This window comes from Arachis ipaensis, chromosome B3 (genome assembly GCF_059453495.1).
Source record: "Arachis ipaensis isolate K30076 ecotype BB chromosome B3, ASM5945349v1, whole genome shotgun sequence".
NCBI classification, from domain to species: domain Eukaryota; kingdom Viridiplantae; phylum Streptophyta; class Magnoliopsida; order Fabales; family Fabaceae; genus Arachis; species Arachis ipaensis.
Genome location: NC_142438.1, coordinates 83,742,128 through 83,754,223, shown reverse-complemented (window position 1 = coordinate 83,754,223; position 12,096 = coordinate 83,742,128). Strand labels below are relative to the sequence as shown.

The 12,096-nt window shown below is 46.7% G+C and overlaps 3 protein-coding genes across 3 annotated transcripts; all 3 read right to left on the bottom strand.

Annotated features, from left to right (window-relative positions):
- Positions 1-1,722: 1,722 nt before the first annotated feature.
- LOC148571376 (uncharacterized) lies at positions 1,723-2,118 on the bottom strand. Its single transcript, XM_088507255.1, has one exon. It carries the CDS (start codon positions 2,116-2,118, stop codon positions 1,723-1,725), a length of 396 nt encoding a protein of 131 aa, XP_088363381.1.
- Positions 2,119-2,507: 389 nt separating this feature from the next.
- LOC148571375 (uncharacterized) lies at positions 2,508-3,563 on the bottom strand. Its single transcript, XM_088507254.1, has one exon. It carries the CDS (start codon positions 3,561-3,563, stop codon positions 2,508-2,510), a length of 1,056 nt encoding a protein of 351 aa, XP_088363380.1.
- Positions 3,564-3,584: 21 nt separating this feature from the next.
- On the bottom strand, positions 3,585-6,914 carry LOC148571374 (uncharacterized). Its single transcript, XM_088507253.1, has 2 exons — positions 4,584-6,914; positions 3,585-4,328 (listed from the first exon to the last, which is right to left on the bottom strand). The coding sequence occupies exons 1-2, from the start codon at positions 6,912-6,914 to the stop codon at positions 3,585-3,587; spliced, it is 3,075 nt and encodes a 1,024-aa protein (XP_088363379.1).
- Between the last annotated feature and the right edge of the window lie 5,182 nt (positions 6,915-12,096).

Sequence of the window (12,096 nt, the reverse complement as noted above, 5' to 3'; positions counted from 1 at the left end):
AGAAGACTACTGTGGGTGTCACTACTCGGTCGAAGATCATTCCGACCCCCCCATCCCGACCTATAAGTCAGGACCCTCCGCCTTCTGAACCCGGTAACTCTTCTCCTCCTCCGTCCTCGGGTCCTCCCCCCAAGAAGCAGAAGACTTCTCAAGAGGTTGTGCGTTTTAACGATAAGGAGTTTGACGCTCTTGGTTGGGTTGAACAGCATGTCCTCCCTCAGACCTTTATTTCCACTCATGATGTGTCTATCCAGCACCATTTTCAGTATATGGCGCGGAGCTGCGTCCGGATGGCTAGTCTCAATGCCGCTATTGCCCGGGAGTTCAAGAAGTCCCCCATTGGTGCGACCAATTCCCGACTTGAGAAAGCCCAGTCTGAGTTCGAGAGGATTAGTGAGCTGAAGACTGGATACGAGGCTAGGGTTGTTGAGCTGGAGGCGTCCTTGGAGAAGGAGAAAGCTAAAGCTACCGCGGCTGTGGCGGCAGCGAATTCATCTGAGGAGATGGCGAAGAAGGCGAAGGAGAGTTATACTCAGACATACGCCGAGCTTATGGAGACAAGGGAGAGGTTGCAATCCGCTCAAGGTGATTTTCACGAGTTACAGGGACATGTAGCTGGGGGCATGGATGCCATGTTTGAGAATTTGAAGGCTCAGGTCCGGGTTCTTGCTCCTGAGCTGGACTTGAGTTTATTCAGCATGGATAATGTTGTCGTGGAGGGAAAGATTGTTCCTGCTCCCGATGACGAGGACGAAGTTCCGGTGTCCGACCCCAAGGTTCAAGCTCCGACCTCATCCTCGGCCAGGGAGGAGTCTGATGTGGAGGTCTTAAACCGAGATGGCGGCGCTGTCAAGGCTGTCCCGATTTCTATGGTTCTCCCCCAGCAGCCCCCTACCGACGTGGAGACCGGGAACGACCTCGATCCCCTTTAATCTTTCGTCTTTGGTTGTTGCCCGGCCTGTGGGCTCTTTTTTTGAACAGTTTTTACTACCTGTTAACGCTTTGAACACCGTTAGCTATGACGTAGTGTTTGTTTGCGTTCTTTGACTTCGTTCCGCTTATGCTTTTTAGTTGTTTTTGTATAACAACCTTTTAGCTAGCGTTTTTTGAAACCTTGTTTTATCCTTCCTTCGATTTCGTTTTCGCTTATACTTTTTAGCTGTTTTTGCGCAACAGCTTTTTAGTTAGCATTTTTCGAAACCTTGTTTTATCCTTCCTTCGATTTCGTTTTCGCTTATACTTTTTAGCTGTTTTCGCGCAACAGCTTTTTAGTTAGCGTTTTCTTTTTCGAAATCTTTGCTTTCTTGGCAGTTCGCCCCTTTTCCTTTCTAGCCATCCCTTTGTCGGGTCCGACCTTGTTGTTGGCCGGCCTTTAAGTTATTTTTGCAACTTCTTTTATTTGGCCTTTTGGGCCTTTTAGAGTTGCTTTTATAACTTCTCACATTAATTTGAACCTCGTCGCTTTATCTTGCCGACCTCGTGTGGTCTTTTGGCAATGATTTTTTGCGTTTTGTCGAGCATAAATTAATGCGCCTTGGTGGGATACTTTTTAGGATTGGTTTCATCATGAGAAAAAAGGAAAAGGAAAAATTTGATTAGTATTAAAAAAGAAAGAATATTTACAGAGTGTTTACCCTTAGCTGGGTCGGGTGCTTTCTTGGCCGGGTGTCTTCATTAAAAAACCCTTGTAGGGAAAAAGAGTACACCTCGGTCCAAGTCTTTCTAGCTATAGTATCGTCTTAAATTACAGGCGTGCCAGGCCCTGGGCAACTCATTGCCTTCTAGGTCGGATACTTTGTAATAGCCTGTCCCCAAGACTTCTGTTACCCTGTAGGGCCCTTTCCAATTTGCAGCTAGCTTCCCTTCCCCTGACTTTTGTGTTCCGATGTCATTTCGGATCAGAATCAGGTCGTGAGTTGAGAAGCTTCGTTTTATTACTTTCTGGTTGTATCTGAGGGCCATTCGCCGTTTTAAGGCTTCTTCTCGGATCCGGGCTTTTTCTCGGACCTCGGGGAGGAGGTCGAGTTCTTCCCTTTGTGCCCGTGGGTTACCTTCTTCGTTGTAGAAGATGACTCTGGGCGACCCTTCATCTACTTCGATAGGAATCATCGCCTCCATCCCGTAAGCTAGTCGGAATGGTGATTCTCCCGTTGTAGAGTGTGGAGTTGTCCGATACGCCCATAGTACCTGGGGGAGCTCCTCGGCCCACACCCCTTTGGCCTCTTGAAGTCTTCATCTTAACCCAGCCAGGATGACTTTGTTTGCGGCCTCCGCTTGTCCATTGGCCTGTGGGTGCTCGACCGAGGTGAACTGCTGTTTGATTTTTAGCTCGGCCACCAAGTTTTGAAAACTTGTGTCTGTGAACTGAGTTCCATTGTCTGTGGTGATGGAGTAGGGGACTCCAAACCTCGTGACGATGTTTTTATATAGGAATTTGCGGCTTTTCTGAGCCGTGATGGTGGCTAAGGGTTCAGCTTCGATCCACTTTGTGAAGTAGTCGACCCCTACTATGAGGTATTTGACTTGCCCCGGTCCTTGAGGGAATGGGCCGAGTAGGTCAAGTCCCCATTTTGCGAAGGGCCATGGTGCGGTGATGCTGATAAGGTCTTCAGGTGGTGCTTTGTGAAAATTGGCGTGCCTTTGGCAGGGGGGCATATTTTCACAAATTCCGTCGCGTCTCTTTGCAAGGTCGGCCAAAAGAATCCGGCTCGGACTACTTTCTTGGATAGTGCTCGAGCTCCGAGGTGGTTTCCACACATGCCTCCGTGAACTTCTTCGAGGACTCTCTTTGTTTCTGAGGTCGGGAGGCACCTAAGGAGGGGATTTGAGAATCCCCTTCTGTATAATATGTCGTGAACTAGTGTATAGTTCTGGGCGTCTTTTGTGAGTCTTTTAGCTTCTTTCCTTTCGGCGGGGAGAATTCCCGACCTTAGATAGTTGAGTATGGGGGTCATCCACCCTTGTTGTTGGTTGGATATGGCTAGCGCTTCTTCCTTTCTTAGTACGGAGGGAAATTGCAAGGTCTCCTGGATGAGACTTCTGTTGTTGCCTCCGGGCTTGGTGCTGGCGAGCTTTGAGAGGGCGTCTGCTCGGGCATTTTGCTCCCGAGGTATGTGCTGAACCTGTATTTCCGAAAAGTGGCGTAATTGCGCCTGTGTTTGGTCCAGGTATTTTTTCATAGTGGGGTCCTTGGCCTGGTAGCTTCCATTTACTTGTGAGGTGACGACCTGGGAGTCGCTGAAGATCGTGATTCTTTGGGCTCCGACCTCTTCGGCTAGCTTTAGACCTGCTAGTAGGGCTTCGTATTCGGCTTGGTTATTCGAGGCCTGGAACTCGAATTTTAAGGACAGTTCTATCCGCGTTCCTTGGTCGCTTTCAAGTATAACCCCGGCTCCGCTTCCTGTTTTGTTTGAGGACCCGTCGACATATAGGTTCCACGAGAGTGGGGTTCCCGGGGTCTCAGTGTATTCTGCGATGAAGTCGGCTAGATACTGGGATTTTATAGCAGTCCGGGTTTCATAATGGAGGTCGAACTCGGACAGCTCCACCGCCCATTGCAGCATTCGTCCTGCCAGGTCTGTTTTTTAGAGGATGTTTCTCATTGGTTGATTCGTTCGGACTTTGATGGTGTGGGCTTGAAAGTAGGGACGGAGTCTCCAGGCTGTGAACACCAGGGCGTAGGCGAACTTTTCTATCTTTTGATAGTTTAATTCGGCCCCTTGTAGTGCCTTGCTTACAAAGTATATGGGGTGTTGTCCTTGGTCGTCTTCTCGTATTATCGCTGAAGCGACTGCCCGATTTCCAACCGAGAGGTATAGTACAAGTTCTTCCCCCTTTAGGGGTCGGGTTAGGATTGGTGGCTGCCCAAGGAATTCCTTGAAGTTTTGAAAGGCTTTTTCGCACTCTGGGGTCCATAGGAAGGGTTTCCCTTTCCTTAGGAGTGAGTAGAGAGGTAGTGACCTTATTGCTGAGCCCGCCAGGAATCTTGATAGGGCGGCTAGCCTTCCATTCAGTTGTTGTACTTCCTTGACACAGGTCGGGCTCTTCATGTTGAGTATTGCTTGGCATTTGTCCGGGTTTGCTTCAATGCCCCTTTGAGTCAGCATGAAGCCTAAGAACTTTCCTGCTTCTACGGCGAAGGTGCACTTTGTTGGGTTGAGTCTCATGTTGTGTTTTCTGAGGGTCCCGAAAACACTAGTGAGGTCGGTCAGTAAGTTTCTGTCTTCTTGTGTCTTTACCAGCATGTCATCGACGTACACCTCCAGCTGTTGTCCGATGTGTTCTGAGAACACCTTGTTCATTAGCCTCTGGTAGGTTGCTCCTGCGTTCTTTAGCCCGAAGGGCATTACTACGTAGCAGTAGTTTGCCCTCGGGGTTATGAACGAGGTTTTTTCCTGGTCGGGTCTGTACATCGGGATTTGGTTGTATCCCGAGTATGCGTCCATGAAGGAGAGATATCTATAGCCTGAGGCTGCGTCTACTAACGCGTCGATGGTTGGTAGTGGGTATGGGTCTTTGGGGCAAGCTTTGTTGAGGTCTGTGTAATCGACGCACATCCTCCACTTTCCGTTGGGCTTTTTTACCAGGACCACGTTTGCGAGCCATAGGGGGTATTTTACTTCCCTAATGAACCCTGCTTCTAGTAGTGCTTGCACTTGTTCTTCTATTGCTTGCATGCGCTCGGGTCCGAGCTTCCGGCGTCTTTGTTGGACAGGCCGGGATCCCGGGTAAACCGATAGCTTGTGGCACATCAGGTCGGGGTTTATGCCTGGCATGTCGGAGGCCTTCCAGGCGAAGAGGTCGGAATTCTCCCTTAAGAGGGCTGTGAGCCCCTCTTTTAGGCCCGCGTCGAGGCTTGCTCCTATGCTTGTTGTTTTTTCAGGGGTGTTCCCAATCTGGACTTCTTCGGTTTCTCCCTCTGGTTGTGGCCGGAGGTCTTCTCGGGATTGGACTCGTCCGAGTTCTATTGTGTTGACCTCTTTCCCTTCTCGTCCTTTTAGACTCAGGCTTTCGTTGTAGCATCGCCGTGCTAGTTTTTGGTCGCCTTTTATAGTAGCGATTCCCTTTGTGGTGGGGAACTTCATGCAGAGGTGTGGGGTCGAGACTACCGCTGCTAGTCTGTTTAGGGTCGGTCGCCCAATGAGGGCGTTGTATGCTGAGGTGACGTCGACCACAATGTAGTCGATGCTTAGCGTCTTAGCTTGCTCGCCCCTTCCGAAGGTAGTGTGTAGCGAGACATATCCTAAGGGATGGATCGGGGTGTCCCCTAGTCCAAATAGGTTGGTGGGGTAGGCCTTTAGTTCTTTTTCTTCAAGTCTGAGCTTGTCGAAGGCCGTCTTGAACAGGATATCTGCCGAGCTTCCCTGGTCCACCAGGGTTCGATGCAAGTTGGCGTTTGCTAGGATAATGGTGATTACCATTGGATCGTCGTGTCCGGGAATTATCCCTTGAGCATCTTCTCGGGTGAATGAAATAGTGGGTAACTCGGGCAGGGGACTGTCTTCTCGGATGTGATAGACATCTTTGAGGTGTCTTTTTCGTGAGGATTTGGATGTTCCCCCGCCTGCGAAGCCTCCATTTATCATGTGGACATGTCTTTCAGGGGTTCGTGGGGGTCGTTCGGCCCGATCTTCGTCGTCGCCCCGCCTTCTCTTCCTGGTCTCTTCTCCTTTCTCTGCTACATATCTGTCGAGTTTTCCTTCTCTGGCTAGCTTCTCTATAACATTTTTCAGATCGTAGCAGTCGTTAGTAGAATGACCGTAGAGCTTGTGGTATTCACAGTATTCGGACCGATCTCTTCCTGCTTTCTTGTGTTTTAGTGGTCGGGGCGGTGGGATCTTCTCGGTGTGGCATACTTCTCTGTAGACGTCTACCAGGGAGACTCGGAGGGGGGTGTAGCTGTGGTACTTCCGTGGCTTGTCTGAGTTGGGTTCCTCTTTCTTCTTCTGTTCCCGATCCCGATCTCGGGGTGGGTAGGTTGATTCTTTCCTAAAAGAGTCTCTTAGCTGGGAGGTTTCCTCCATGTTGATATATTTTTTTGCCCGCTCCTGTACCTCGTATAGGGAGGTCGGGTATCGTTTGGATAGGGATTGGCTGAACGGTCCCTCTTTTAGGCCGTTTGCTAGTCCCATGATGGCTGCTTCAGTGGGCAGGCGTTGTATGTCCAGGCAGGCTTTGTTGAATCGCTCCATGTATTCCCGGAGAGTTTCTCGGTCACCCTGTTTGATCCCGAGCAGACTGGGGGCATGTTTTGCCTTGTTCTTTTGAATAGAGAATCTTGTTAGGAATTTTTTGGTTAGGTCTTCGAAGCTGGTGATTGATCCTGGTGGCAGGTTGTCGAACCACTTCATGGCCGACTTGGTGAGAGTGGTGGGGAAGGCTTTGCACCGAGTCGCGTTGGAGGCGTCGACTAAGTACATTCTGCTTCTGAAGTTGCTGAGGTGATGACTTGGATCGGTGGTGCCGTCGTAGAGGTCCATATCGGGTGGTTTGAAGTTTTGCGGTACCTTCTCCCTCATTATTTCTTCCGTGAAGGGGTCGTGGATGTCTTCGGGGGTTGTGCCGCGTTCTGCCCGATTTTTCAGATTGGCCTCTATTTTCCGCAGTTTTTCTTCTAATTCTCTGCGCTTTCGAGTCTCCCTCCTCAGATCTTGTTCAGTTTCTTTTTGCTTCTTTATGTCCTTTTCAAGTTGTTTTAGTCGGTCTTGTTGCGCCCGGACTGCTTCTAGAATTTCAGAGCTCTTCTCTCTTTCGGGATTTTGTGGATTCTTGTTTGGGGACGATGTTTTTGGGTGATTTCGTTTGTTTCCTCCTGGAGTTCGTGGTGATAGAGGGCTGTCTGGTTGTTCTCCGGTGTCGATCTCGTCCTCCTGTTCAGATGCAGCGTACTCATTGTTGAGAGGGTTGTCCGCCATGGTAGAGGGATGACTTCCAGGGTCCCCGGCAATGGCGCCAATGTTCCGAGGGTTACCTGAAACGTGTAGCTCGGTCGTCTTGGAGAGGTCCGAGGTGGGGGTTCGGCGACCCGAGCTGGGTATGCTGAACGGCTGGTGGTTGTACCTGCAATGACACTCCGATGCTTAAGTTAGCATGGGTCCAAGCAGATATGTGTAGAATTGGAATGTGTGTTATACCTGGGTGCTCCAGTGTATTTATAGTAGTTGGCAGTGATCTTCTCCAGATAAGATATCCTTATCTTATCTTATCTTTGGGAGTTTATCTCTATCTTTGTGGAACCGCCTTCTCCAGGCCTCTTCGGCCTTTAGATTGGGCTGTGTTCCTTTTGATGAGCCTTCCTCGTGACCGGATTCGACCTCTTTGTGCGAGGTCCGACCTTGAGGTGTGAGCTTTATGGAGAAGTCGGGCGTCTCGTGAGTCTCCCGAGTTTAAGGATTTCGGTCAGGGTATGAACAGCAGGGAACATGGAAATTCAAGCATTGAATCCTCACTGATGATGTATGTAAGCTTTAATCTCTCTAGTGTATAGGGTAATCACTCTATCCTTCTCTAATCATGTTCTCTAACTTTTGTTCTTCTCCTAACCAATCAACAACAGTTAATATACCAATGCAAACATCATGAGGTCTTTCCAAGGTTGTAATGGGGCCAACGTAGCGGTAGGGATACATATATGGTTAAGTGAGCTTATAAATTGAATCTTTAATTAACCCAAGCTTTAACCAACCTATATATATTTAGTGTAACCTTAGAATTCATACCTAGCTACCCAGAATTCCCTTTTACATTCCATACTCATGTATCAACTTTTTATTTTAATTTTATCATATGTGCATTGATCTTTGAATTCTTAATTCAGCATTGGGGTAATTTTGTCCCCTTATTTGTTTATTGATTTTCTTTTTTTTTTTTATAGACATAAAAATAAACATAGCTTATCAATGCGCATAGATTTTTAATTCTTATAGTTTCACATGAGTAGGTATCCAAATTCCCATTGTATTATCATGACACATTCCTTTAATAACTTTTGTTCCCACAATTTCCCATACTTAACTAGCACACAATTCTATCTTAAGCTAACCAAAGATTCAATTTGGGATATACAATTGTTTTTCCGCTTAAGGCTAGTAATGTGGTGAAATATAGAACAAACGGGATTTAAAGGCTCAAAGTGGTTAACAAAGGTAATTGAAAAGGGTAGGCTTAATTTGGATAAGTGAGTTTAAACAAATAATGGCCTCAATCATATGCAAGCATACAAATATAATAAATATTGGACATATAGGATGAAACGAAATATAGATTACAATCATAGAGAAGTAAACACACAAGAATAAAATAGTTATGGTTAAATAATGTAACCATGCATAAAGGCTCAAATCTTCACAAGTTGTGTGTTCTTTAGCTCAAAAATCATGTTCCAAATACATCTTCAAGCAGATTTATCATAAAAAATTTTTAAAAATTAGTGAAATTTTGTTCCAAAGATAGAGTCTTAGAAGAAACTTATTGTCTTTATAATCAAGTAGAGCATGCATGCAACTAACCTATTACTATACAATTTATCCTATTCTATAAAAGAAAGAAAATCTAACTAAGATATCCTAAATTATTGGTGCTAGGGAAGCGAAATTACCTCCGGAAGTCAGGTACTGACCGACCTCCCCACACTTAAGGCTTTGCACCGTCCTCGGTGCCATCTGTCAGGAAGAGGGATGGGCTGGTAGCAGTATCTCCATAGTCGGGACCATCATGGTTCCCTATGCTGGTAAAGGAAGTGGAGTCCAGGGTGTCTGAGTCCTTGAAGTGTCCCTTGAGTAGCTCCTTGAGGTGTTTGAATCGGCGCTCGTTACGGCGCTCTCTTAACTTCGCTTTCTATTCTTGCCGATCCAACCTTTCGATTATCTGCTGGAGCAGTTCATCTGTTGTAGGTGCTTGTGGTGTTGAAGAAGGAATATCTTCAACCGATGCAGTAGGAAGGCTTGTAGTGGCTGCTGGAGGTCTGAGGTATTTCCCGTTAGGGACATACTGATCATCCCGTGGAAGCATGGCTTTGGTGTCTCCAGCTCTGCAGGAAACTCCGGCGGCTGAGACAAGATCTAAGACTAAAGCGGGAAAAGGTAGGTTGCACGTAATTTGTATGTGTCCCATGGCATTCTGAATATGTCTTGGTAGATTCAGAGGTTGGTCTGCAAGGATGCACCATAGTAAAACGGCCATGTCCGCAGTGAAGAAGGACTCGTGAGTGCTCGGAAAGACGTAATGGGACATGATCTGTGCCCATACGTGAGCCTTTAAGGTAAGTGCTGAAGCCGATATTCCCTTAGGGCGGGTATGATGGTATCCGTAGATCCAATGGCTGCAGGTAGTGCGATAACTCTGAGAACAGCTTCCCAGTCAAATTGGAACATCTGGCGCTTGAGTGCAGCTTCTTGAAAGGCGTCCAATCCTTCTGGAATAGGGGGAAGACCTAAAGCTTTTTGAATGGCCTCTTCTGTAATGGGGACTTGCTTCTGACGGACAAATACAGACTGCAGGGTAGGTAGGTAGAAGTTAGAGTAGAACTCAACTACCCAAGAAAGATTTACCTGCCTTGGTTGTCTTTGTAGAAAACCCCATTGTCTTTGTTCAATTTACGGCTCAACAAAAGTAGCAATATTGGGCGGGAGGATAAGAAGGTGTTCATTGTTGTAGCTCCTTTCAGCCAGGATGGGGAACATCTGCTCACAGTAGCGATTGGGAAATCGCGCAGTGTCCTTTGCTTGAAAGGCTTTCTCCTTTTCATCAACCTTTATGATCCTCTTAACTCTTTTTGTTGAGGGCTTGACTGCAGTTGAAGAAGGCTCTGCCACTAGTGCTCTTTTAGTTCCTCTTCTTGCTGGTGGTTTGGGAGTAGCTTTCTCTTTTCCTTTCTTGGTGGCCATCCTAAAAAGGGAAGAGAAAGTAAATTAAATTCAAAGAGATATATAGCAAGGAAGAGAACGGAAAAGGTGGTGATGGATGTACATTAGGAGGTAACTGACATTAACACATTCTCATAAGTACATGTGAAAAGTCATCAATGGAAAATAGCTAGTGCATATAATGACAAGTGAATGCAAGGTGTTTATTGGCATGCCGGAAAAGGGCATGAGTAGCAAAGATCAAGCATCACTCGTAACAAACCATCACGTTTGTATTGACAATTATTTTCAATTAATACAATAGTAAAGGGAGTTTAGGAAAAGCAGCATTGAATAGTAGAATAACATAGAGAAGTGTATAATGCCATATGGGCTTTTTCGCAAACACACAGCATGCATGGTAGATAAGGTATAGAAAGTATTAAAGTGAACATGCAAGCAATCCTTTAAAAATTAATATATAATTGTCAAACAAGTGCAACAATCCACAAGCATATAATGAGGAATAATGACGGAAATAAAATTCTAACACCATGTAAAAAGGAAAGAAGAAGAAAGAAAATATGGATAATGAAAAGAAAAAGGAAAGAAAAGAAAATAACATATAAAATAAGAAGAATGATAGAAAAGGAAAGAGGGAAGAAGAAAATAAAACCTTGTTAATGGAGGTGAAAGAGAGAGAGAGAAACGGGAGATAGAAGGAAGAAGGGAGAAGGAAGAAATAAGGAGGGAAAAGAGAAATTAGGATTTGGAGAAGAGGAAAATAGGATATTTTGGCAATTAAGTTTGAGCTATGCGGCACAGGAGACGCGGCCGCGTGGGGCACGCGTTCGTGCGATTGCGCTTCAAGTAAGGTGACGCGGTCGCGTCGGTCACGCGGTCGCGTCGGTCACGCGGTCGCGTCGGTCACGCGGTCGCGTGACCCATGTTGTGCTTCTGGCGCAAGTGCAGCTTCGCGCCTGCACAACTCTCTGTTCGAATTGTTATATTTGCCAAATTTGGGGTGGCGCGATCGCGTGGGGCATGCGATCGCGTGAGTGGGCTTCAGAGGGGAACGATGCGGGCGCGTAAGCCATGCGTCCGCGTGGATAGAATTGTGCGTTCAGCACCAATCCAGCACCACTTGCGCACAATAATTTGTTGTGCACCATTTTTACATCGAAAATCAGGGCACGCGGCCGCGTCGGTCACGTGGTCACGTGGGAGGCCATTATTCCCATGTGACGCGGACGCGTCGGCGACGTGGTCGCGTGGGATGATTTGTGCCACTGGCACTTCTCCAGCCACGCTCCAGCGTGACTCTCTATTCGTTTTTATTTTCTCCCCTCTCCTTGCGACGCGGACGCGTCGCTGGTGCGGTCACGTCGCGTGGCACTTTTTTTTTTTTAAAAAATAAAAGTATGTAAATGTAGATGCACGAAATGTACTAATGAAGAGAAGAGTTATTGAATAAGAAAAAAAATAAAGAAAAGAACGATCATACCATGGTGGGTTGTCTCCCACCTAGCACTTTGCTTTAACGTCCGTAAGTTAGACGCTCCACTAGCTCAATCTTCTGCTATGTGGGGATCTTCCAAGAGGAAGATCTCAAGCTCCTTGTTTTTCTGCATCTTCTCACCATGGTATAGCTTCAGACGTTGTCCATTAACTTTGATAAGTTCAGAGCTCGAAGGATGGCTTAGGTGATCAACTCCGTACGGTTCGGCCTTCTCTATTCTGTATGGACCTTCCCATCGTGATCTCAACTTGCCTGGCATGAGCCTCAGTCGAGATTTGTAAAGGAGGACTAAATCCCCACGTTGGAACTCTTTTCTCTTGATGTGCTGATCATGTACAGCCTTCATCTTCTCCTTGTATATTCTTGAGTTTTCATAAGCTTCTAGGCAAAGGTTCTCCAGTTCTTGCAGTTGCAACTTCCTTTCAGCTCCGGCTTTCTCAATTCCCATGTTGCACTCCTTGACTGCCCAAATGGCTCTGTGCTCTACTTCAACTGGCAGATGGCAAGCTTTTCCATAAATTAAGCGGAAAGGACTCATCCCAATGGGTGATTTGTATGCTGTCCTATATGCCCAGAGTGCATCTTGTAGCCTGGTGCTCCAGTCTTTTCTATGAGGTTTGACTATCTTCTGCAAGATACGCTTTATCTCTCTGTTTGACACCTCGGCTTGCCCATTGGTCTGAGGATGGTATGCTGTCACAACCTTATGAATTATCCCATGCTTCTTCATTAATC

What these genes read in the sequence shown, in the direction of transcription:
- LOC148571376 (XM_088507255.1), bottom strand. Translation starts at nt 2,118, where the DNA reads ATGGAGGCGATGATTCCTATCGAAGTAGATGAAGGGTCGCCCAGAGTC.
- LOC148571375 (XM_088507254.1), bottom strand. Translation starts at nt 3,563, where the DNA reads ATGCTGCAATGGGCGGTGGAGCTGTCCGAGTTCGACCTCCATTATGAA.
- LOC148571374 (XM_088507253.1), bottom strand. Translation starts at nt 6,914, where the DNA reads ATGGCGGACAACCCTCTCAACAATGAGTACGCTGCATCTGAACAGGAG. An exon ending in GGCTCGCAAACGTGGTCCTG is followed by an intron (nt 4,329 to 4,583) that starts GTAAAAAAGCCC and finishes TTCGGGCTAAAG; the next exon opens with AACGCAGGAGCAACCTACCA.